The sequence below is a fragment of the Anabas testudineus genome, chromosome 2 (genome assembly GCF_900324465.2).
Source record: "Anabas testudineus chromosome 2, fAnaTes1.2, whole genome shotgun sequence".
Classification (NCBI taxonomy): Eukaryota; Metazoa; Chordata; class Actinopteri; order Anabantiformes; family Anabantidae; genus Anabas; species Anabas testudineus.
The window spans coordinates 1,135,852-1,162,742 of record NC_046611.1 but is presented as its reverse complement, the minus strand read 5'-3'; the positions used below and the strand labels follow the sequence as shown (position 1 = coordinate 1,162,742).

Sequence of the window (26,891 nt, the reverse complement as noted above, 5' to 3'; positions counted from 1 at the left end):
CACGGTTCTTCTTCTGGTTTCTGACACACAGCAGCAGCGTTAGAGTCCCTACTTTGTCCAGTCAGCACTATGACCATGAGGTGAACTGTGTGTGTGCTTATCAATAAACAGGCGAAGAAGGAGGAGATTCAAACGTGTCTGGAGGTGAAGCAAGAGACAGGAGAAGCTGTGCGAGGAAGAAGAGCGAGAGGATAATCCCGTGTGACTTTCAAATAATGTTTGCTAATAAAAGTGAAGTGGATTCGTGTTACAGCTGATCGATGTCTGTAAGTCCTTGTGTTGAAAGACGACTCACTCGCTCGTATACAGGCCCATAGGAACACATGCTTTAATAATAGTAGTCACAATTCAATTTAAAAAAGCATGGAGTTACTGGCCTACAGTGAGGACATTGCACTCTCCTCTACAGAGAAATAAATAAATCAGCAAATAAATACATCCCACTGAAAAAGAACACGTCTCAATGAAATTCTAAGAAAAAAATCCCCAGAAAAATAAAAAGAGAAAATGTTAAAAATAAAAAAGTCAGTAAGTGCTGTGTTTTCTGTACAAAGTTCACATTGATGCACGTGAAGGGCTGAAGGCTGTGTGTGGGGGGGGCTAACGAAGCCACGCAGGGCGGATCAGGGACGGGACGGAGGGGTGAGATCATGCATTTAGCTTTAGACAAATAAAAATGTACAGTACGTCGCCCCCTCCACACTCACATCTGTTTGCTTTTCCTTTAAAAGGTAAAGACAAGAACAAAGAATTCACATTTTTACATTTGCAAGAAAGAAAATCAATGCACATGATGGGAGGAGGTGTTAGTCCAAGTACCAGCTGCTGTGGCCACTAGTCCACTTGTGGCCTTATTTACACCGACACCATTTATTAAACGGCAGATTCTGTGTCCACTGGCTTCTTAGGCGCTTTTAAAAAGGTTTTAAAATATTTATTACTGCCCAATTCAAATGTTTATGCAGTTCTGCTGGAGCAATGTGAGGAAGAAACCTGAAAGTTTACACAAATCTGGGCATCACAGTGACAAACTGCCAGCTTTCACCAGGTCTCTTCTTCTCTGGAAGAGCATTTAAACTGTAATGACACATTTTCAAAGACAGATAGAAATGTTTGTGGGAAAAAAGCAGCTAAACGTGATGGTGTAGTTGGATTCTGGGAACCAGACACTGAACAAATGGAGAACATAAAAAGATACTTAAAGTTTCAATCTGAGGGGTTATGATGCTTTGTGAGCCTTTTATAGCCACAAAGTCGTGGTAGCACAGTAACACAGGGAGCAACAGCTAGAAAAATAAATCCAACTTTCTCATTGGTAGTTACTTCCTGTCACACAAGTCTAAATAAACACCACAGATACAAAATACAGACTGATAGATTATATATTTTAGTATAATAATAATAATAGTATAATTGAATATAGATTCTAATTTTAGTTGGACTTTAAAGTGTGAACCACTACTTTAATCTGAAAATCTCATTTAATTTATGGGACAAAACAGGAAGAGGGCGCTGTTCTACGCTGCTCAGCTGTGTGAATGAAATCTTTAAGAACTTTGTAGTTTGAATTGCACTGATGAAGCGAAATATGTTTTCCCACATTTGGAAATCCTCAGAAACGTCTTCCTTATGTGTCATACGAGGTGTCAGTGTAAATATGGCTAAAAGCTAATCCTCCTCCAGGATCCAGGCATCTGTGAAGACAACAAGCCAACTCGACTTCAATGTTTCACCCTGCTTGTTGTAGCTCCATGGCTGCAGCCCTGAAAAATCTACTGTGATCACATTGAAAATGCAAAAACAAGCCGTCGATAGGAGATCTGCCAGTAACCCCCCTCCAGTTGCTGAATGGTACAGTCCAAGGACGGGCAAGGCACCCATTTAAACAGATTCTCCAGCATCCAGAGAGCAGTTTGACGTATCGTCCAGCACCAAGGGTCTTGAAGGGCTTCCACCCTTTAAAAACAACATTAATGATGTCTCTCCTCAACTGTCCTGATTTCTGTAGTCCAGATGGCACAGAAAGCAAATAAAGAATCCCAGTTTGTTTTTAAGGGCCCTTAATTCCCTTATAGATGATGTTTGTTGGACGGTTAAGAGGCCTGCAGGTTGAGGAGCCAGTTGCTTCAGCAGCATCAGTTGAAAAATGATGTCTGCAGCAGAAATAGTAGTATAGTTGATCGATGGCAAAGTTGTATTTAGATTTTTCATACGATGCCTGTGTGAGAACCTGAGGTGTGTATGCACTGAAACTCCAATCCCTGATCTGGTTTGACTTGAGAGAATGGCATAAGGTTGTGTAAGTGCATGCATGCATTTGTATCTTGTGAAAGACAGCGAAAGTGAGGTCAACCACACCTCGGCACCACATTGATGGCTCCAGCAGGTAGCCAAGAAGAGAGATGAGCTGTATAATCAAACGGTTAATAAATAAAGGGTTAAACATGTTTGCATTTGGGTAAATCCAGCCCTAATTCTCATTTTCATCTTTTAAGGGTTGTGGCTAAACCCAGATTGTGTTTAAACCCAGTGGTGGTTTGTGGTAGCACAGACGTGATTATACCCAGGTGGCGTAGTGATTATAGAGTCACGTGTCTCCCTGGTCGAGTGGTGGGTTCAGGCCAATGAGCGGTGGGAGAGTAGTCAGACCCGTAGCGAAGGTCCTGCTGCTCCAGTGAGGGGCGTCGTAGAGCTGCAGTTGTATCCCACATCCACCACGGCATGGGGTCCGCCTATCAGCCTGCTTGGGAAGGGCTGTGCCTGCACCTGTCGGTCTCGGAAACTCTGGATGTAGCTCTGGACAAAGAAACATAAATATTACAAATGATGAATCAAACACAGAAGGATGCATGGACAGTGTTTCTGAACTTGTTCCTTATTTTCAAGTGTTGTTCTAAAAGCATCTGAGGTATCGGACAGGCACGTGACCTCTGCAAAAATGTTAGTACAAGAAAACGATTGGCGAAAGATGTTCTCCATAAAAAACTGCAGCAGAATGTCGAGAACCCCACAAAACAATACAAGAGAACCAACACAACAACACAAGAGAACCAACACAACAACACAAAAGGAACCAACACAACAACACAAGAGAACCAACACAACAACACAAGAGAACCAGCACAAAAACACAAGAGAACCCCACACAACAACACAAGAGAACCAACACAACAACACAAGAGAACCAACACAACAATACAAAAGGAACCAACACAACAACACAAGAGAACCAACACAACAACACAAGAGAACCAACACAACAATACAAGAGAACCAACACAACAACACAAGAGAACCAACACAACAACACAAGAGAACCAACACAACAACACAAGAGAACCAACACAACAACACAAAAGGAACCAACACAACAACACAAGAGAACCAACACAACAACACAAGAGAACCAACACAACAACACAAGAGAACCAACACAACAATACAAAAGGAACCAACACAACAACACAAGAGAACCAACACAACAACACAAGAGAACCAACACAACAATACAAAAGGAACCAACACAACAAACACAAGAGAACCCCACACAACAATACAAGAGAACCAACACAACAACACAAGAGAACCAACACAACAACACAAGAGAACCAACACAACAACACAAGAGAACCAACACAAAAACACAAGAGAAGCCCACACAACAATACAAGAGAACACCACACAACAATACAAGAGAACCAACACAACAACACAAGAGAACCAACACAACAATACAAGAGGACCAACACAACAATAGAAAAGGAACCTACACAACAACACAAGAGAACCAACACAACAACACAAGAGAACCAGCACAAAAACACAAGAGAACCAACACAACAATAGAAAAGGAACCAACACAACAACACAAGAGAACCAACACAACAACACAAGAGAACCAGCACAAAAACACAAGAGAACCCCACACAACAATACAAGAGAACCAACACAACAACACAAGAGAACCAGCACAAAAACACAAGAGAAGCCCACACAACAATACAAGAGGACCAACACAACAATAGAAAAAGAACCTACACAACAACACAAGAGAACCAACACAACAACACAAGAGAACCAGCACAAAAACACAAGAGAACCCCACACAACAATACAAGAGAACCAACACAACAATACAAAAGGAACCAACACAACAACACAAGAGAACCAACACAACAACACAAGAGAACCAGCACAAAAACACAAGAGAACCAACACAACAACACAAGAGAACCACACAACAATACAAAAGGAACCAACACAACAATACAAGAGAACCAGCACAAAAACACAAGAGAACCCCACACAACATACAAGAGGAACCAACACAACAACACAAGAGAACCCCACACAACAATACAAGAGAACCAGGAAAAAAACACAAGAGAACCCCACACAACAATACAAGAGGACCAACACAACAATAGAAAAGGAACCTACACAACAACACAAGAGAACCAACACAACAACACAAGAGAACCCCACACAACATACAAGAGAACCAACACACAACACAAGAGAACCCACACAACAATACAAGAGAACCACACAACAACACAAGAGAACCCCACACAACAATACAAGAGAACCAGGAAAAAAACACAAGAGAACCCCACACAACAATACAAGAGGACCAACACAACAATAGAAAAGGAACCTACACAACAACACAAGAGAACCAACACAACAACACAAGAGAACCCCACACAACAATACAAGAGAACCAACACAACAACACAAGAGAACCCCACACAACAATACAAGAGAACCAACACAACAATACAAAAGGAACCAACACAACAACACAAGAGAACCAACACAACAACACAAGAGAACCAGCACAAAAACACAAGAGAACCCCACACAACAATACAAGAGAACCAACACAACAATACAAAAGGAACCAACACAACAACACAAGAGAACCCAACACAACAACACAAGAGAACCAACACAACAACACAAGAGAACCCCACACAACAATACAAGAGAACCAAAAAAACATTACAAAAGGAACCAACACAACAACACAAGAGAACCAACACAACAACACAAGAGAACCAGCACAAAAACACAAGAGAAGCCCACACAACAATACAAGAGAACCAACACAACAACACAAGAGAACCAACACAACAATACAAAAGGAACCAACACAACAATACAAGAGAACCAACACAACAATACAAAAGGAACCAACACAACAACACAAGAGAACCAACACAACAATACAAAAGGAACCAACACAACAAACACAAGAGAACCCCACACAACAATACAAGAGAACCAACACAACAACACAAGAGAACCAACACAACAACACAAGAGAACCAACACAACAACACAAGAGAACCAACACAAAAACACAAGAGAAGCCCACACAACAATACAAGAGAACACCACACAACAATACAAGAGAACCAACACAACAACACAAGAGAACCAACACAACAATACAAGAGGACCAACACAACAATAGAAAAGGAACCTACACAACAACACAAGAGAACCAACACAACAACACAAGAGAACCAGCAGAAAAACACAAGAGAACCCCACACAACAATAGAAAAGGAACCAACTCAACAACACAAGAGAACCAACACAACAACACAAGAGAACCAGCACAAAAACACAAGAGAACCCCACACAACAATACAAGAGAACCAACACAACAACACAAGAGAACCAACACAAAAACACAAGAGAAGCCCACACAACAATACAAGAGGACCAACACAACAATAGAAAAAGAACCTACACAACAACACAAGAGAACCAACACAACAACACAAGAGAACCAGCAGAAAAACACAAGAGAACCCCACACAACAATACAAGAGAACCAACACAACAATACAAAAGGAACCAACACAACAACACAAGAGAACCAACACAACAACACAAGAGAACCAGCACAAAAACACAAGAGAACCAACACAACAATACAAGAGAACCAACACAACAATACAAAAGGAACCAACACAACAATACAAGAGAACCAGCACAAAAACACAAGAGAACCCCACACAACAATACAAGAGAACCAACACAACAACACAAGAGAACCCCACACAACAATACAAGAGAACCAGGAAAAAAACACAAGAGAACCCCACACAACAATACAAGAGGACCAACACAACAATAGAAAAGGAACCTACACAACAACACAAGAGAACCAACACAACAACACAAGAGAACCCCACACAACAATACAAGAGAACCAACACAACAACACAAGAGAACCCCACACAACAATACAAGAGAACCAACACAACAACACAAGAGAACCCCACACAACAATACAAGAGAACCAGGAAAAAAACACAAGAGAACCCCACACAACAATACAAGAGGACCAACACAACAATAGAAAAGGAACCTACACAACAACACAAGAGAACCAACACAACAACACAAGAGAACCCCACACAACAATACAAGAGAACCAACACAACAACACAAGAGAACCCCACACAACAATACAAGAGAACCAACACAACAATACAAAAGGAACCAACACAACAACACAAGAGAACCTACACAACAAGAACCAGCACAAAAACACAAGAGAACCCCACACAACAATACAAGAGAACCAACACAACAATACAAAAGGAACCAACACAACAATACAAGAGAACCCCACACAACAATACAAGAGAACCAACACAACAACACAAGAGAACCCCACACAACAATACAAGAGAACCAACACAACAATACAAAAGGAACCAACACAACAACACAAGAGAACCAACACAACAACACAAGAGAACCAGCACAAAAACACAAGAGAACCCCACACAACAATACAAGAGGACCAACACAACAATAGAAAAGGAACCTACACAACAACACAAGAGGACCAACACAACAATAGAAAAGGAACCTACACAACAACACAAGAGAACCAACACAACAACACAAGAGAACCCCACACAACAATACAAGAGAACCAACACAACAACACAAGAGAACCAACACAACAACACAAGAGAACCCCACACAACAATACAAGAGAACCAATACAAGAGAACCAACACAAGAGAACCAACACAACAACACAAGAGAACCAACACAACAACACAAGAGAACCAACACAACAACACAAGAGAACCAACACAACAACAACAACAAGAGAACCAACACAACAGAAACTCACTGGTGAGAGCACGTCCGTGTCGTAGCGCCGAATGGGGTTGGGTTTACGGCGGTAGGCGGGCTCTGGGTGGAGTTGCTTGGCCTGGTGATGGTGGGTGGAGGAGCCATGCTGTTGCTTCTTCTTCTTCTTGTTACGATAGCGGTCGTCTCGCTGACGTATTCGCATCACCTGCATCCTCCTCTGCTGTCTACTGATGATGACTGTGGAGGACAAAGGGAGGCTTTAGACTTGTAGTTCATTACACGGAGCTTGAAAAGGCTAAAGATAGAACCTGAATGCTTTATACTGGCAGCTTTGATTTCACTTTGCTCTCCACTAAACCTCCTCCAGTCAGCCTTCAGTAAGCTAACAAACGTACCAGAGATCTGAACCTTTTGCCATAGTTCAAGTGAATTGGTTCTCATCCATCAACCATTCATTTCTATGCTGTTTCATGCATTTTCTCTCACACATTTAAAACAGTAAATGGAAGCAAATCAGAAATACAACTGATTTATTAAAAGATGCATCACTAATGAAAAATGACGTTTTCCCTACCCTTGGTGTGGGAGTATCCCCCAGCGGTGACCTTCCACTGGACAATAACACCCAGCAGTGTGAGAGCAGGCCACACCCCAAGCACCACCCATGTCAGCCAGCACACCGGCTTGCCAGGCGCCGCCTTCATCCGCTCGTACATGTAGAGAATGAGTGCAAAGAGCTCCACAAAGTAGTCCAACGCCACAGTGATGACTGCTGCACCGAACATCGCTGTGGACAGCGTGGTAAAGAGGCGCTGCCATTGCAGAGTGAGCACAGCAAACAGCATGCCCAGGCCAAGCAGCACGCCCAGAGGCACCCAAACGGAGCGCGGCGGGCTGTCGGAAAGCTCCTCCATGCCCACCAGCGTGGCCATGGCCACCAGCAGGCCCAGCAGAAGGCCAACCATAAAGAGGCCCACGCTGCGAACAAGCATGGTGACCAGGCCACAGAGCGTGCCGATGCCCAGGCCAATGCCCACTGAGGCCTCCACGCTCAGCTGGGTGTCCAGCACGCGCTCCTTGTAGCAGAGCATGAAGATGACAACAGAGCCAAACATCAGCCCTGTCAGAAACATCACTGCCTTGAAGCATCGATAGCCTACAGGAGAAGAAACACTTTGACATTAACAAGGCTGTTACCTAACTCATAAATCAATCCAACAAAAATTGGGGGCAAACTCACCAAAGAAGCAGTAAATGATGCCGAAGAGACAGCACATTGAGCAGACGACAGAGGGAACCACCTTGTACTGACCGCCGGGGCTCTCGCAGCCTTCCAGGTGCTCGGGACTCAGCTCCTGGTCCGGCTGAGCCAGCAGTGTCTCCAGGGTGGTCGTCATGGCGGAAACAGAGGGGGGGGAGATGGTGGAGAGGGGAGGTGATCAGGTAGGAGGCAGGGGACAGAGGAGACTATGGAGCACTGCCAAGCCACATGGTTTTACCTGTAAGTAGAGAAAAGAAGAGGATGAGGCGAAGCAAAAAAAGAGGGGAGATTAGTAAATGTTTTGTTATCTGATAATGATCCGTAACCAACGAGGCAGGAATCACGTCACATCCACAGACACGGGCTCACGTCAATGATTCTATGACATTCAATGCATTCAAGAAAAGCTGACAACTGTGGCACCAGTCAGTTGTAAATTGTATTCATTTCCGCTACTGGTCGCTGCTGTTTTGTGTTTTGTGTTCTGTTTTTGTCTTCTGACGTCTGTCTGCACTTTTTCTTTGTGTTCTTGCACTGTTTGCACTAGGTTGCACAGGATGCACTTTATGTGTTTTGCTAGGACAACTTAGCAGTCCTCAGCTCCATGTTTGTCTTGTTGCCGTTTTATGTAGCACCATGGTTCTGGAGAAACGTTGTCTCATTTCACTATGTACTGCTTCAGCTATATGTGGTTGGAATGACAATAAAGCTTCTTGACTTCTTCTTGACCAACTTCAGGAACAGCTCTCAAACTATAATCTGATGCTTTTGAATCTATGTATCTGCTTCCATCCAGGATTAAAATGGTTAAATAACTGTTTTCATGGATTCTGTGGGTCTGATGATAACTACAGCTCAATAAACTGCTTCTGTTAATATCTTTACCTGCTGCTTCTCAGAAGAATTAACCTGAAACTCTGTGTGAAGAAGCATCAGTTTTGTCGGCCAATGAAATAAACATTTAGTGGTTCTAGACTGCCAACAATCTAGAAGCTTTTAAATCTGCAGCAGAAAACACACACACACACACACACACACACACACACACACAGTTTGGCTCTGAGAACAGTGGGTGTTCGAGCTGGGTGGATGAGGGCAATCAAGGCCTCGTGTTTGATCAGGACGATTTTAAGAGAACAACAACTAGAACTTTAGTGGCTCAGTCACTGTCGTTCGGTCTCTAATTACTACATGATATTTTCCTGAATCAGGTTTCCACAGCTTTCTTAACTGGTACTTTAACTATCCATCCATCCACCCCTCTATCATTCCAATCGCTCTTCCTGTTAACGGGTGTTGTGGTGCTGGAGTCCATCCCAGCTGTCACTGGGTGAGAGGCAGAGAACTGTGCAACCTTCCTCTTATCTGCCACCTTGAGGATTTTTGTACAATGTCTACCTTTTGCAGCATTTACTGCAGCCTCCTGTAGCTTTAACTCGTCTGCACTTCTTTGTTTCTTTCTGCATTATTCAGCTTGTGCATGTGTCCACCTGTCAGCACCGTGCAGCCGTGCAGAGATCCCGGACGTTCCTGCTAAAGTCAGTCTGTCACCCTGTTTCCTGCTGCTTCATTATTCACATATCTTTTTCCTCTGTGTTCTCCTTCACATCCTTTTTTAACTTTTACTCTCTTTCACTCAGATCACACTTTCACTAAATTTACAGTCCTTAGTATTTTATTATAGAGTAACTGAATATCAGTAAAACTAATGTGAGAACACACATACTGAATATTTCTGTGAAAACAGTCTGATGAGGTGGAGGATGCTAACTCTCTCTGACTTTCACTCTGGTTTCTCTTCCCTCTGTCTCCGGGTCAGAGGTGATGATCTTCATAAGGTCTCTTGTCCCCAATGCTTCTCCTGCTTTTCTCTCGTCCTACATCCTTGGCTCCCTTCAGTACTTATTTCCTCTCTGTTCTTGCTCAGCTGATTCAAATGCCACTTCTCTCACTCTTTAATTAATTACTTCCCTAAGGGGCGAGTCCTAAAGGGGAGGATATCACGCAGGAGCATGAATCTATGTGGTATGTTTGACCTACTATTGTATATCTAGGTCTGCTGATCTGGATTTGACCTTTAACTTCTGACAGCTCTGTAGTGTAACCCTAGCCCTAACCCTACTCTGAAGACAAAATCTCCTAAATCCTTCTTACACCATGTGTCCTTCCTGATGAAACAAGCACCATTTTTCTGGACTGGTGTTCAGAAAGCACTGACTTATACAGTACAACTTCAGTAGGGGTCCAGTGTCTTGACCAGGGACAGACCAGCGGTCAGGGTGTTTTCACAGCGTCGATTGAGTGGTTAATGTTGTTGTATGTTGGTAACTGATCAGTCGATCTCTGTAGAACACAGAGTGTGTCCAAAACCATTATTAATACAGAGAACAGGAATAAAATATTCACTACAAGATACTTTTAGCCACACAGCTTAAATAATCTATTTATTTTATGAAATAAATAGAATACAAATATTTTATTTTTGGCTGCATCTCTAAATGCTCCATTAAATCCCTTCTGTTTTACCTCCACAGCCAAGAAATCTGCCACCAGACAGTGAGCAGAGTAAACGTGACTCCCATCTCACTTTCCTGCAGGGAAGGTGGTTTAATAAAGTCTGGACGACGCAGCTGGAAGCGAAAGTCGACCCAATATACCCTCACCCCACTTGTGCAGCAGGTCAGGATATGTTGCTCTACAGAGACAAAGTCCACTGTGTGCAACAGAAGGCAGGTTTGTCACGAAGCAGAAAACGCTGAAATGCAGCAAAACAAGAAAAGACAGACGAGCAGAGAGATCGTTTCGATGCACAATTCAACTTTATGTTACTGTAACAAACGGATTTGTCCCTTTTTCTACTCACCAACTTCTTTTACCTCAAATAAGCAGAAAATAATCAGGTTTTTATGTGATTTATGTCCAAAATCTAACTATGGAAAAGGTACAGTACATGGAAACATGTTCTCTAATCTAACACTGTCAGACGAGAATTACGACCTTCACTTACGGCTGAAAACACCGTTCACACATGAAAAACAACACAGAGTCATTACAGGGAGACAAAATGCTGAGACGTGTTTTTAATCCAATATGATTAATGATTTCAGCAAACTCAATAACAGAAGGAGGAAAAACTGTTTGAACTGAACTCACTGTGTGAGAAGCATTTATTGAATAAAGCTCAAATAGAAACATGCTCTTATTACACACACACGTGTGTTGTTTCTATATTTGCCCATTTTTATCCAAACATGTCACATTAATAATCATCTTCTAAGAGCAGGATTAGCAGGACGCTACCAAGTGACCCTGCAGTGTGTGTGTGTGTGTGTGTGGGAGCATTAAGCTGTTTAGTAGCACAGATCAAATTGTGCAGTTTCCATGTTTGCTGTCGGATCAACCTCCGTTTAAAAAAGAGGAGTTTCTTTCTCCTGCCGTCTGAATCAGCAGCAGCTACAACAACAACAACAACAACATTCTCCTCCTCCTGCCCTGCTTCCTGTCTGTTGCCATGACGATGGCGGGATGCTGACAGACCACCGGTAGTCGGCTCTGGTCCAAAGCCTGACCAATGGATGAGCAGCTTAAACTCCCATAGCAACAGCATGAAAGCCAATCAATGGCCTCGCCTGTTTCCACTGAATGTGTTCATACGTCAGCGTGTGTGTGTGTGTGTGTGTGTGTGTGTGTGTGTGTGTGTGTGTGATTCATGCTAAATGCAGGTTCTGCTACTATAGAAACCTCCTCACTTTTCTAGAACATTAAATCTGATGTGTTCTCTTTCTGACAGTGACGAAGAGCTTACAGCCGACTTTATGTTGTCTTTAGCTTACATTTACATTTAGTCATTTAGCAGACGCTTTTATCCAAAGCGACTTACAAGGTACAAGGCAGGGCAGCCTGAGGAGGTCTACTCCTACTAACCCTAACCCCTACTGGAGGTAGGATTTGAACCCCAGTCTCCCACATGGGAGGCAGTGATGTTACCACTACACTAAGCAGCCGCAGCTTCAAACTTTTAATTTGTCTAAACGGCTAAAACCCATCATCATCACTGCCAAGACCAGGAATGTTCTGTTCAGGTTTTTTGGCCTCTTTCCTTTACTATGGGGTATGTGCTGATCTGAAGTGTTGATTAAATATGTATCTGACATACAGGACCTATAACCAGTATTCACCCCCTTGGATGTTTCATCCTTTTATTGACATTATAAATCAATCATGTCAATAAACCATAAGAACCCGGTCAACAGTTGTTGTATGTACAGTCTCTCCTATCTCAGTGGCTGAAGCTTGTAACTCCCTCAGAGTAGTCATCAGTGTGTTAGTGGTCTCTCTCTCTAGTCTCCTTCTTGACCGGTCACTCAGTTTGTGTGGACGGCCTGTTCTCGGCAGATTTAGACATGTGCCATATTCCTTCCATTTTTAGAAGATGGATTTCACTGAACTCTGGGGGATGTTCAGTGCCTTGGAGATTTTTTTTGTACTCATCCCCTGACTTATGCTTTTCATTGACCTGTTCTCTGAGTTGCTGGGAGTGTTCTTTTGTCTTCATGGTGTAATGGTAGCCAGGAATACTGAAGAACCAGTGACTGGACCTTCCAGACACAAGTGTCTTTATACTGCAATCACATGAGACGCATTCACTAAACTCAGTAGTCCCACATTTACTAATTGTGGGACTACTAGCACCAAATATCTGGACCTCTATTGGATTAGGTCAGTCATTTTAAAGGGAGTGAATATTAATGCAAACACTGATTTCACCTTATACATTTTTATTTAATGGACATTACTTAGTAGAAACCTGTTTTCAAATTAATGAGGTATTTTTCTGAAATTTCTTTGTCAAAGTCGCCATGACTGTATTTTAAAGTAAATAAAAGGACAAAACATCCAAGGGGGTGAATGTTCAGAGCTGCTCAGAGCAGTTGAGAGAATTCGAGCCTGTCAGTCTAAAATAAAATAAAATGCAGCTGATCATCTGAATTTAAAAGATATCATCTGTTTCCATGTTACACAGAACCTTGTTGTTATGCTGAGAACAGCTGGATCAGCGCTGTGTTAGGAGATAAATTCAAATAAAACTAAGACCTTCACATGGTTCCAGCTGCTTGTGGATCAGTTGTTAAGTCCCAGACACACTGACACAGATGTTCAGGCTTTGTCCTGTCCTGACGTCATCTGTCCGAACTCTGCGGCACTGACGGCTGAAAAAGAGACGAAGCTGCTTCATGAATAAGGAAAACTGTGTCTATTAATACACAGACTGGCTGAGAACCACATGCTGCATCAGGTCTGACCCACATGATGACGGCTTCAGGGTTGTCGCTGTTTTTCCCAACATGCTGCTGTTTTCAGTGTTTCATCCATTAACATTTAGTCTATTTGCTATAAACATCAAATTACCTCCTCACTAGTGAAGAGTGCAATGAACTTCACCTCTGCACGTGAGGTACAATAAATGTCTGTTAATGATGCTGAGTGAAGGAGTTCACAGCTGCTCTGAAATGTGTCCCAGAGAAACAATCTGACCTCGGGATTTCAGAGTGAACAATTAAGAAGCAAGATGTTGTTGAAGGATGCTGCCACCAACCTGTGCTACTGGGAACAGCAAACACAGGGGTGGGGGGTGGTCACTGAGTCAAATCAAGGGTCATGAATGTTGGGTGTTTGAACGCCCTGATAGCTGGATGGTGAATATGCGGGAGGCTTCAAGAACTTCTGGGAGAGATGGGAAATCTGCAACAGGGTGTCAGCATGTTGGAGAGAAGTGGCAGGGGTCACGATTCTGTTTCCAAAACCACAAGACAAGATCGTAAACGTCTGTGGCTCCATTTCATTCCCAGTTTCACAAGCATCACAGCGGTAATGCTAACTGTACTAAAAGAACAATATCTGGTTCAACTTCACATCTTTACTTAGATAAAAATAATATATAATATTATAAATATATAAAAACATCTTTACATTCTCTAAATGTGCCTCTAGTTCTGTGTTTTCTGTGTGCTACACTCAGCGCTCACAGTGTTCTGCAGGTCTCATAACCTGTGACTCATGAAATCTGTTCATAATGTGTTCATCTTAAAATGTCTCTATTCCACACTCTCCTCCTCCCTCCTGTCTGGTGGGTAAAGAGCACAAACTGAGAAACCAAACCAAAAACAGAAAACATACAGATGGGGATCTGCACCTCAGTCAGACAGCACTCTGCTCTCTCTGAACAGTGCTGATATTAAAAGCTCTTCTCATTCATATCAGAATAAAAGGAAGCTACACAACAGTGTAGCCGAGTTGCTGAATGTAGGAGAAATTTCAGTTCCCATGAAAAATCCTGAGAAGAATTCAACACATCAGAGTCAATAGTTGGATTTAACCTTCCTGCACAGTTTGCTCTTCATGCAAAGTGCAGCGTCTGACTCAGCCGTCACCGCGACTGTGTCACGCAACAGATTGCACCAACACGAACTAACCGGCCGTGTGTGTCGCAGTCGTGACTGACGCCAAAGCTTCGGTGACGGTGAGTAACAGTAGAGCGAGGAGTGATGTGACACAACTGCTTCCACGACTGTTCCTGGACCTGCTGCACACGTGACTTGTTTCCATTTGTGCCAGAAACACGTCGCTCAGACGTCCCAACAGGCCCAAAAAGGCCAGAAGTACACAGAAAGAAGCTAGCTTTATTAAAGAAGAATGAACGGAAGGTTTCTATTCATTACTTTTTACCGTTTGTCAGTAATAAAGATTCCAGCACATTCAGGTGAGACTAACGACTCATTTACTGCTTTTCCTGCATGAGTACGGAAAACAAAGCTTATTGAATTATTATTATAATTAAACTGACTTTTACTGAAAGAAGACTTGGATTAAAAATGGCGTGAGTTAAGGTCTCTTAGCATTTCCTCTTTAAGTGGTGTTAAATATGGTCAGACATTATCAGCGGGATTCAAGAACAGGAGACTCAAAATCCAAGAAAGGGAAGAAAACACTGACATAACCATTATCTGCAGCCACTGACTCTCCTCTGGGGGACGATACCAGTACTCTAGTAGACCAAAGCAAACTAGTCTAGGTGTTGTAGAAATGTACTGTGATAACAGAGACGTTCAGTGGGATCATGGTGTGCAATCTCCTGAAATTACATCCAAAATCAATTATCGGAACTGAATCTCTGTTATTGATTTCTTCATAAACCCCAAATATCTGCAGCACTCTGACAAAACTCAAACCACTCAAGGGAAACATTCTCCACAAATGCTATTTTACTATAAGTCTAGAAAAGCTGATACTGTCTGAGATGAGCAGCAGCTGATGCAGTGACAAAATCATGAGTTTTCAGCAGATGGACAAAAACCTCACATAGGCAAAAGTGGTGAAAGTGTTAAGATGAAGGAAAGACTGGCAAAATAGGCAGAATCAAAGAGAAGGGAAAGAAAGGAGAGCAGAAAGAAGGAAAGCCACAAGCGGCCCTCCCACCTCGTGTTACGCAACAGCCTCATAATGCATTACTCACTGCACTTCAGCTCCTTTACAGCATCAAACGAATCCACACGTCTTCATGTTTAAACCAACTTTCTGCAACGTGGAAAAATGAAGCATTTCTACTCACTCATTAATGTCAATTAGAGTTTGGTTCGTTTCGTTGCTGATTAATACCCTGATTACTTTCAAGCAGCATTTCCTTGTTGCAGTTTTTGTCGTTCGACTTATCGTTCAGTCAACTGATCGTTTCTAAACTGATCGTTTCTTCTGTAACACCAACACTAACCTTCATAAATAATAAGTAGAAAATAGGAAAAGTCAAATCTTTACAAGTTGGACCAAGAATTGAAATATGTGATGTTTCGAGTGGGTTTTGATCATTTGGTCAAACATAAGGAGACGAGACGTTCAGGGTTTGAATTGTTGGGAAGAGATTTTCTGTAAAGTCATCAGATTAAATCAATCACAACAGACAGATCAAGTTACATGTTTGACACCACGTGTCTGATAAACATCCAGCTGTGATCTGAGCTGTTGTCAGTTCAGTTTGACCTCCTAAAAAACTTGGATTTGTCCTCTGAACTTTGAGAAACGTCCATCATGTTTTAATTGAACTAGAGCCAGCAGAAGAAACCAGAAGCCAAGAGGGACACGAGAGCAGGACATGGAACAATATCTGTCAAAATAAAGTTAAAGTTCTTACTGGCTGATAATTAACCTGCACCACAGAGATGTGTAAATGATACCACTGAAATAAAACAGCCCTCATCCAGGGTTTCACAGTTCATATCACAACAATCTCCCTCTCTGTCTTTGTGACATTAGGATTTACTCCTGTCTCCATCACTGACCTGAGAAATCCTGCCCGATCCGAGTCTGCAGCACATTCTCATCCTCTTCCCTCTTCAGCGTCTCTGAATCCCAGCAGCATTACAACCAAATAAGCTGCAGACAGACCTCTCTCTGTCTCCGAGTTATTCATGAGCCATCCAAGGTAACAGGCTGGTGGGTGAGCTGCCAAAACGAAGCCTGTTCATGACGCGTCCCGCGTCCCGCAGCTCGCAGCGGAAGACTGCGTGTGTCACCGGTTTACATGTCAGCTTCCGGGAGAGAGACAAAGGCAGGTTCGTGTCAATCGTCCTGCAGATAACAACTGTCCCTCTGCACATGTCGATCAATACAGGCCGGGGCGGCTGTGGCCCGTGGTGCTAGGATCATGACATGTGACATCCCGTGTGTCAGTCAGACAGAAACACTGGTCAGATGGACCTCCTGAATCTATGACAAACTTCAGGTGTGGCACATACCAACATGAGAACATGTTGATGGAGGAGTTTACATTTACATTTAGTCATTAATCAGACGCTTTTATCCAAAGCGACTTACAAGTGAGGAACAAGGCAAGCAAAATACAATCTAAGTCAAGAAGAAACAACATCAAAGCAAAGTGCTGTTAAAGAAGTGTTTCTGTTTCAAGAGATGTGAGAATGAAAGAGTAGAAAAGTTTTTTTTTTTGTTTGTTTTTTTTAAGTCCAAAGTAAGATGATGAAGAGTTCTGCTTTCATCAGTGTCTTGATCCTTGCAGCCACAGGAAGCCAGTGCAAAGATCTGAAGAGCGGTGTGACATGAGACCTTATTGGTTGATGGAAAATGAGGCGTGCTGCTGCTTTTTGGATCATCTGGAGGGGTTTGGTCGTGGATGCCGGTAAACCCATCAGTAGTGCATTGCAGAAATCCAGGCGAGATAAGATCAACGCCTTTACAATGTATTGGGTTGTGTACTCTTTGATCTTGATCTGATCTTTCTGATGCGTTGGAGCTTTGCAGAGGGTAAAGTTGAAGGTAGAGGGTGACGTTTATCAAGTATTCTATAGAATAATGTCGCCATAGTGTGGATATCTGCAAGGTGAAGCTCGCTAGAGGTTCAGTGAGATGGCAGAATGGCTTCAGAAATCCATCTTTGGAGTCAAAAGAGATGCTGAGGAGCAATCTGAATGTTCACACCAGACGTCCTAACAATACAGTATATCTGAGCTGAAGCAGTTCTGTGCAGATGAAAGGTTCAAAGTTCCTCCTGAACGACGTACAGGTCTAATCCACAGCTGGGTCTTGTCTGGACCTGTTCTCACTGTTTGCTTCACAGTTTGATTTTCATTTGGTGTCACCAGATGTTACCAGGAAAAAACAGGTCTTTGGTATATGATGGTCTGGACAGTGGCCAGTTTTCAGTCTGCCATCTTTTTTTGTGATAATCCAGAGAGCTAACGTTGTGAACCAATCTAACGTGTGATTTCAGCTCCTGGTGTCAAAATGCTGAAAACTGTCTGAACATTCAGAACACATCAGAAAATCTAAACTCAGTTCTATTTGAATCTGAAAGACGGGCTCAAACTAAATGATTCCAAAAGGTAGAACTTCACTGGAACACATGACTCACGTCTTGTTTTAAAGAACTACATTACGTGACTTGCTTAGATTAAAATTATTTGCAGCGCTCGCCGGCTCTCACCCACAAACACCGGCACGACTCTGCGAGGATTAGGCACGACCGCCGGTGCCAAAGGACCGAGGCGTTCTCACACCTCCTCAAGCACTCGCTGAGCTGCTTACATAAGGCTGAGAGTGAATGGGCCGCTCCACATGCGGCTGCTGTCATTTCCTCCAATAGGGCTGAATATGGAGAATGTGCTGATGGGGAATCAGTGAGAAGAGGAAGAGAGGATGAGGAGGAGGAGGAGGACACTGAGGTTTTTGTCCAGGCTCTGTTTTTAGCCTGACAGACTGCTGAGAGGGCAGCATTGAACACATGTCTCTAGACAAACTAATTTAGGTTCTTAAGTTCTCAAAGCTCAAGATTTAATCTCAGTTTCCTGAAGTCGAGTCAAACCTAAAGGACAAAGTCACGTTTACAAGTCACAGATATGAGACATATTCCACACATGTGCTGGAAAACATGCAAGAAGAGCGTGTTTGTAGTGTTTTCATGTGTCACTGCTTAATGAGAACAGGAACAAACGCGGGACATAAACAGTAAGGAAGCAAGGACGGGGTGCAGGGCACAAGCCTTCAGGTTACTCTATGCCAAGCAGGGAAGTTCATCCTTAGGGGAAGCTTAGTCCTCACTACTGATGTTAATCTACACTAGCGTGTTAATGAGGAATTCCATTATGTATTAGCATCGAGCTAATAGACTGGTTTTTAGCACATCATGGCACGCTTACAAAGCTAAAGACCAGCTAAAAAGGGTCTGAACCACCCTGATGCCAAGAATGTGAATGCAGCGTGATAAGAGGACAGGATCTGAAGGTGTCTCCACTTCAGAGCGGCTTCATCACACCAAGACCTTCAGCATGCAGGTTTCACGGGTTTCTCTCTAATGTTCAAGGAGAAATCAGCTGTTCTCCAGGTCCACAGTTGATAATGTCAACGTTAGCTTAGCTTTGTAGTGTTGTAGGGGAAACAGAGAAGAAGCTGTTGGATTGATACAAAACCAGATGGACATGACTGCAGCTATAAGCTGTTATTCACACACAGGTTTTACAGAACCTTGTGACCTCTGACCGCTGTGATTTACGTATGTTTCAGTCACAAATCCTCCTCGATGCTGCTGCACCTGGAGCTCATTCCTTGACTTGACTTCATCTGCTCAGGGACAGTTTAACACGTTTCTGTCAAGTCACCAGAAGAAATCCAGCTCAGATAGAGGGTGAAATTAGTCGGAGAACATCTTCGGTTGTGAACAGCTCAATACATCGTGCAGCTACTTAATTAGTTAACTTTATGGAAAGTTATTCTCAATTTCGAAGAACGTCGCGTCTTCTACGTCTACGAGCTCAGAAGGCCGAGAGCGCAGAGGTCAGAAACATTTCTCGCTCTCGGTTCAGATGAAGCTGCTAGAAATAATTGGGTTGATGGCAGCTGATGATCACAGCGTGTCACATTGGAAACCCTGTGAGCGTCATCGACCCCCCCGTCACTGAAGCTGGTACCGTGTGAAACAGGGAACAGAGAGGATCATGGGTCGCTCACTCCGTGTGAACCTACAGTTTGTTGTTACAGATATGGATCAGCCTCTTTTTCCAATGAGCCAGAAGCAGAATAATCAGATTGTTACAGGGATTTTTAGTGTTGGAGTCCTGGCGGTTGGACTCCACTGATAACACTGTGGATGTGTCTTCACACATCTTCCCGCTGCTTCTCTGCATTAAGCAGGTTTCGTAGACAGTTTAGTACCGTGCTCTGCTCTGTGCTTTCATGTTCATTCGCAAACCGAGGATCCTAAAGCTTACAGGATGGTTTCATTTTCAAATGTAACGATGCCCTGATGAAATCCAGTGTTTCTGCATTAGCTACACAAGCAGCTTTAAAACCCATATGGGTAGAGATCCTTTTATCTTTTACCCCAGTGTTTTTTAGAACTAATATTTTCTAGCAAGGCTGCAAATGAACTTTAAAAGAGAATTTTAATTTCACGTTTACGGTTATTAACTGTTGACATTACACAACTTGTGACCATAAAGATTTCAGCGCTGACCCACTGTCAGTTTTAAAAGAAGTCTTTGTGTGGATAATCAAACCCACAGATACTGAATTAATTGGACTGAGCTGTTTTTAAATCCAAAGGGGAAACGATGCTTCACTGCCACAATGACGTTAAACTGTCGTTTTTCACCTGCATTTTCCTGTCAGGTGTCACCAGACCTGCAGCAGCATGTTCTTTTTCTTCTATTAGATAACGAGTCCTGCTTACATAACTGCCAGCCTCCTAACTCTTTTCTCTTTCCCACCATCTTAATCCTGCTGCCTCAGTGTGACTGAACAGCCCCCAGCCCTGTGTGCCGCTGCCCTGAGGGAGCAGCTGATGAATATCAATGATGTTTGTTCCAGTGGAGCAGAAACCAGCGTTAACTCAGCACTGAAGATCCTGAATGTTGGCACAGCAAACAGCTGATGGAAAGGTGTGATGTCAGGAAATCTGTGAAGTTTTACACCAAAGAACGTGACTGTTGTTTGACTCTGTCCCCAAACTCTCGTTGTCATCACCTCTAGTGCTAAATTTGAACTTCGCTGTGGTGTGAAGACTTCTAACATCAAACACGTACTGCCAGTAGAGCAGCTGAGGTTGAGGACGACATCTCTGGTTTGCTAATTTCCAGGTCTTACTTTCCTAACACAACAATTTAAAACTTCTGTCTGTTAGAGGACGGGAAACATTTCTCCTTTTCCATCTGTCACAGCCTCGTCCTACCATATGAGGCTAATTCATGCTTTTGTCTCATCACCTGCTCATGAGTGTGAGCTCCAAATTTAGACCCATGACAACAAACCACCGAAATTCCATCAACATATTACAACCATCCAGTCATAACAACATAAACTCGCAGTTTTCCCTTCATCGTTCATTTAAATAAACTATAACAAAAAAAGAAATGCAAGCCCCCCTCACTGATCAACAGTCAGTTAAGACTGGAACCTTTAAAATGGAGCTCAGTTGTCGGGAGGTGCTGACTCTTTTAGCCCCAACACCCTGAAGAAGAGCACATGAGCTAAGTTACTTAAATCCTTTCACACTTTGTTTAAACATTTGAACCTCTGTAGTCTTTAACACGTCAACCTAACATTTATTATCACTCTGGTTGGCAGGTCACCGCCGACTGAGACGAGACACTGTAGTGTATTAAATAAAACATCTTCAATCTGCGTCAGTGTATTCTTTGACTGTCGAATATGAATGATCTAAGTCCATAGGCAATGAAGAGGACCTTCATTACAGCGGCAGACATGCAACATAACAAACCAACCAATGAATCTCCATACAGGACCACGGTACTATTTCCATGGTTAAATCCTAAAAGCAGGACTGAGCCACAGTTTGTAGGAGACTCCAGCTCCTGCACCTGTCAGCTCCTACAACAAGCTCTCATCCTGTTACAAACATCTGGCCCTCAGCAGCCTGCAGGTCCCAGCTCACTATTTAAGACTGTACACTAATTAGCTCAAGTCTGTGCACCCGTCATCACTGCTGGACTCTGAACGCCTCAGAGGAGGCTCTGACATTGACACTGAGCTTCCTGCAGATGATCTGACTGCTGCTTCTAATCAGCAAACAACACTGCAGCAAAATGCAACATGAAAAAACAGCCTGTGAGGTCAAACCACGTCCATGTGAAGGAAAGTCAACATACAGTGGAGGTACGTTACCGCTTCTGCAGATTTCTGGATTTAATGCAACTAAAAATTAACTAAATTAAGTTTTAATGTGCAAAACAGATTGAAAGTCACCTACTCAGTAAAGTATTCAGGAGAAATCATGTAAAAATGTCTATTTTACAATAAAGAACAATTTGAAGTAGGCAACTGATGTAATGAAAGCTAACTGGAGTTCAGCCAATGAAAGAGGTTAGTTAGAGGTACACAAACATTTCAGTTTGCTGTTCACGAGCAGCATAAGCTGATGATGAATGGTTGTACTTTATATTTATAAAGACCTACGCTCGAGAGTTGTTGTTTATTTATTCATCAGTCCACAGACAAATTGTCTATCGATTTAGTTCAGTGGCTGCTCTCTGTAGAAGTGGGAGCTCAGCCGAGATCACTCCAAAGACAGAACGCAAAACGGCCAATGAGGTGAAAAAGAACCGTAGAGTAACGGAGCTGGTTAATGTCTCTGACCATGAACAAGCAGGACACATGAAGGACGTCACAACAGTCCACAGCGCTGACAGGATCATTCAGATGAATCACAGTTACAGACAGTACGGAACCACAGCAACATGAAAACATAAGCCCAACACTGAGGTACGGTGGAGGGAGTGTTATGACTTGTGGCTGCTTTGCTGCCTCTGGACCTGGACAGTTTACCATGTTAACAGGTAAACTAATTCAGTTTACCCAGGTCTCTACAAGATGTCGTCTGCAGGTTGAAGCTCAGAAGGAGCTGCTGATGCAGCAGAGACAAAAACATCCAAGAAAATCTACTAGAATGACGAGTTCACACCAGACGTCCTGAGAATCTGTCTGTACTGATGCAGTCCTGTGAGAATGGTCCACAGCTCCTGGATGTTGTGCAGGTCTGATCCACAGATGCAAGAACAGCTTCTTTGAGGTGTAGTGGATGTGTCCAGTAAAGACATGAAGGGTTCTGGCTGTTAAAGAACCAGTATAGATTTTAAAATCTACCATTGGGGAAGTTTTGATAGTAAACAGATTTGATTTTTCCAGAGCATTCACATCCTTCTCCAATACAAACCACTGACAGCACAACAGACAGACAGGAGTGGGTGAGGAGGGGGAGACGGGGTGAGGGAGGATGTGAGCAGCGCCAAGCCGATGAAGTTGACCCACGAGTGGCGCCAAAGCGACGTTTTGTGGCATTTTCATTCCCCCAGCGAGCCGCAGTGCCGCCTGACTGCGCTGATAAGACGACTACTGACACACTGTGAATTCACAAAGAGCAGCAGAGACAGTGGAGCTGGAAACAGCCAGAACCTCTCCGGTCTGGAACCTTCAGAACACATCCAGAGCTACAGTGGAGGCAAAATGAAAAGCGTCTCTCACTTTGCTTTAACCTGCAGCGTCTGCTCAGACGTCTGTTGTCCTGCATTTCCCAGAATGCCTTTCACTGACTTACAGGGAGAATTCACCTATGAAAGCATTTTAATTTCCATCTTAAGTTGCACCTGATCCTACGTGATGTGTGCAAACATACGAGGAGAACGTCAACCTGCTCCGGGTTTGGGGAACTGTAATTTCAGTAAAGAGTATCTGAGGAATTCTACGTCGTGAGACACTGTTCAGACAAATGTATGTGTCTGTTAATAAAAAGAGTTCATTAATAAGAAAAAGTGGAATCGTTTCTTTCAGGATGATCATCTACTGAAAACCTACTCTGCATCACACGGACGACCTCTGAGAATAAAAGCTTCTCACATATGTCCATCAGTCAGAAATAGAAACACATTAGAATCGGATTTAGAGTTGATTTGGGGCCTTTTCAAGGGACCAGTTACACTGAGTTCCAGCCACAGATACAACCAACTATTATTTTGCCTGTTGATTATTTTTGCATTTCTTGAATTTGACTGAAGTTCACTTCCTGTTCACAGCCACATGAAGATGGATCACATTTAAAAAACAGGATCCACTTCACCAGCTGTGCTAATTACTGATCAGTGTTGATTACCTACAGTAGTAATTCACTGACTAACGGTTTAAGCACCGTGTCAGCGTCAATTCCAAGTGAGATCAGGTTTAATGATGTACAGGAGGAATCATCCTGGACAAACACCTGGAGCTGAGCTCTGGTCTTCAGCTTGGTAGAGACCACTTCAGGGACCCCTGGGAGAGCTCAACTCCACCACTGTCTCCATCCAACCTGTTCATCCGGGTCATCCAGCCCCCCTGACCTCGGTGAACCCCGTCCTCTCACCTTGAGTGTCCAGCGTCCTGTTCTGGTGGATCTGCCCCAGAACCACCGGGTGTTTCTGTGTGTGCGTGTGGTGGAGACAAAAGAGACGCACCGTGCGCGTTCAGCGGACACTCACCATCATCATCCCCGACAGGTTGACGCGCCTCGTCCGCGTTCACGTGACGCCAAAACGAACCTCCTGAGCCTGAAACACCGAACTCTTCCAACGCTGTCATCCCCGACCTGGGTGGATTCCGTCGGTGTGGAGCTCCGTGTGTCCCCGGTGGATCCCGACCTCACGCACATAAACCGGGCTAAAATGAAAAGGAACCCGGGTCACATGTCGCGTATGAACCTGGACCATGTGTGCAAAGGAATGCTGAGCCGCTGGACCGTCCGGGTCCTGGTCCGGGTCCTGGTCCGGACGGACGGATGGAGGATGTCGAGCCTCTCACATGAACGCGCAGCGTCGGTGGAGAAGGTGGAAGAAGCCGCGTCACAGTCGGTGCTGCTGATCCACAGCGACCCCTACAGGGGGGTCGGGGGACAGGAAGTGACGGAATTCAATATAAAAAGAGCGGAAGAGGTCAGGTGACAGCAAAGTAACATAAACAAACACACCTGATCCCAGATCAAATACACACAGGTACACACAACATGTACACACAGGTACACACAACATGTACAGAATACACAACAGGTACACACAACATGTACAGAATACACAACAGGTACACACAACATGTACAGAATACACACAGGTACACACAACATGTACAGAATACACAACATGTACACACAACATGTACAGAATACACACAACATGTACACACAGGTACACACAACATGTACACACAGGTACACACAACATGTACAGAATACACAACAGGTACACACAACATGTACACACAGGTACACACAACATGTACACACAGGTACACACAACATGTACAGAATACACAACAGGTACACACAACATGTACACACAGGTACACACAACATGTACACACAGGTACACACAACATGTACAGAATACACAACAGGTACACACAACATGTACACACAGGTACACACAACATGTACAGAATACACAACAGGTACACACAACATGTACAGAATACACACAGATACACACAACATGTACAGAATACACACAACATGTACACACAGGTACACACAACATGTACAGAATACACAACAGGTACACACAACATGTACACACAGGTACACACAACATGTACAGAATACACAACAGGTACACACAACATGTACACACAGGTACACACAACATGTACAGAATACACAACAGGTACACACAACATGTACAGAATACACACAGGTACACACAACATGTACAGAATACACACAGGTACACACAACATGTACAGAATACACAACATGTACACACAACATGTACAGAATACACAACATGTACACACAACAGGTACAGAATACACAACATGTACACACAACAGGTACAGAATACACAACAGGTACACACAACATGTACACACAGGTACACACAACATGTACAGAATACACACAGGTACACACAACATGTACAGAATACACAACATGTACACACAACAGGTACAGAATACACAACAGGTACACACAACATGTACACACAGGTACACACAACATGTACAGAATACACAACATGTACACACAACAGGTACAGAATACACAACAGGTACACACAACATGTACAGAATACACACAGGTACACACAACATGCAAAGAATACACAACATGTACACACAGGTACACACAGAATACACAACATGTACACACAACATGTAAATAATACACAACATGTACACACAGAATACACACAGATACACACAACATGTACAGAATACACACAACAGGTACAGAATACACACAACAGGTACAGAAAACACACAGAATACACACAACAGGTACAGAATACACACAGGTACACACAACATGTACAGAATACACACAGGTACACACAACATGTACAGGTGTACACAACATGTCGGAGGGGGCGGGGCCTCTCACCTGTCTGACAGGTAAAGTCAGGACTTTTTTTACAGCGCTGGTGGAGGCGGAGTGACGTCATAACGCCGAGGCATGGGCGGAGCCAAGCTGTATAAAACGCAATGCCGCAGGAAGTGACTTCACCCAACCTTCAAAATAAAGGACTTGTTACAGGACTGGACTCCATCTAATGTATTTATACTTCCGGCATTCTTGGACAGAGGCTAAACCACCAGACTAGAAGACCAGAGAGGTTCTGGTGACTTCTGTTTCTCTAGATATTTGTGAATCTTTCTCTGCCCTAAAAACCTTCAAAATAAAAATCTTACACTTCTACCACATGAAACTGAAGTCTTCACTTTAAATGAGATATTTTGCTTCATACCTCACTTGTAAGTGGCTTTGGATGAAAGCTTCTGATAAATACCTACATGTAAATGTATATTTATTTATTATTATTATTTATTTTTATTTTATATTAACCTCCATCCAAACCCTAAAAGACACAACTGACCTTTACTGGACTCGAGCTGTACCAACGTCTGTCTCATTACCTTCAATATCACAGGGTCGAGTTGTGTTGACTACATCAAACGTCAGAGGACA

General features: G+C 43.2%; 2 protein-coding genes across 4 annotated transcripts; one reads left to right on the top strand and one right to left on the bottom strand.

Moving 5' to 3' along the window:
- Positions 1 to 316: 316 nt before the first annotated feature.
- tmem198b (transmembrane protein 198b) lies at positions 317 to 24,797 on the bottom strand. 3 transcript variants are annotated; one of them, XM_026362066.1, is made up of 6 exons: positions 24,418 to 24,519; positions 13,487 to 13,602; positions 8,372 to 8,630; positions 7,706 to 8,287; positions 7,169 to 7,368; positions 317 to 2,796 (listed from the first exon to the last, which is right to left on the bottom strand). In XM_026362066.1, the coding sequence occupies exons 3-6, from the start codon at positions 8,526 to 8,528 to the stop codon at positions 2,644 to 2,646; spliced, it is 1,092 nt and encodes a 363-aa protein (XP_026217851.1). In that variant the 5' UTR covers positions 8,529 to 8,630; positions 13,487 to 13,602; positions 24,418 to 24,519; the 3' UTR covers positions 317 to 2,643. The 3 variants fall into 3 exon arrangements, with proteins under 3 accessions (XP_026217851.1, XP_026217850.1, XP_026217852.1); XM_026362065.1 differs by lacking the exon at positions 13,487 to 13,602 and having other exon boundaries at positions 24,418 to 24,797; XM_026362067.1 differs by lacking the exons at positions 13,487 to 13,602; positions 24,418 to 24,519 and adding an exon at positions 16,726 to 16,846.
- Positions 8,527 to 26,467, top strand: LOC113163987. The gene is made up of 3 exons (XM_026363059.1): positions 8,527 to 8,574; positions 24,316 to 24,867; positions 26,342 to 26,467. The coding sequence occupies exons 1-3, from the start codon at positions 8,527 to 8,529 to the stop codon at positions 26,399 to 26,401; spliced, it is 660 nt and encodes a 219-aa protein (XP_026218844.1). The 3' UTR covers positions 26,402 to 26,467.
- Positions 26,468 to 26,891: the final 424 nt, after the last annotated feature.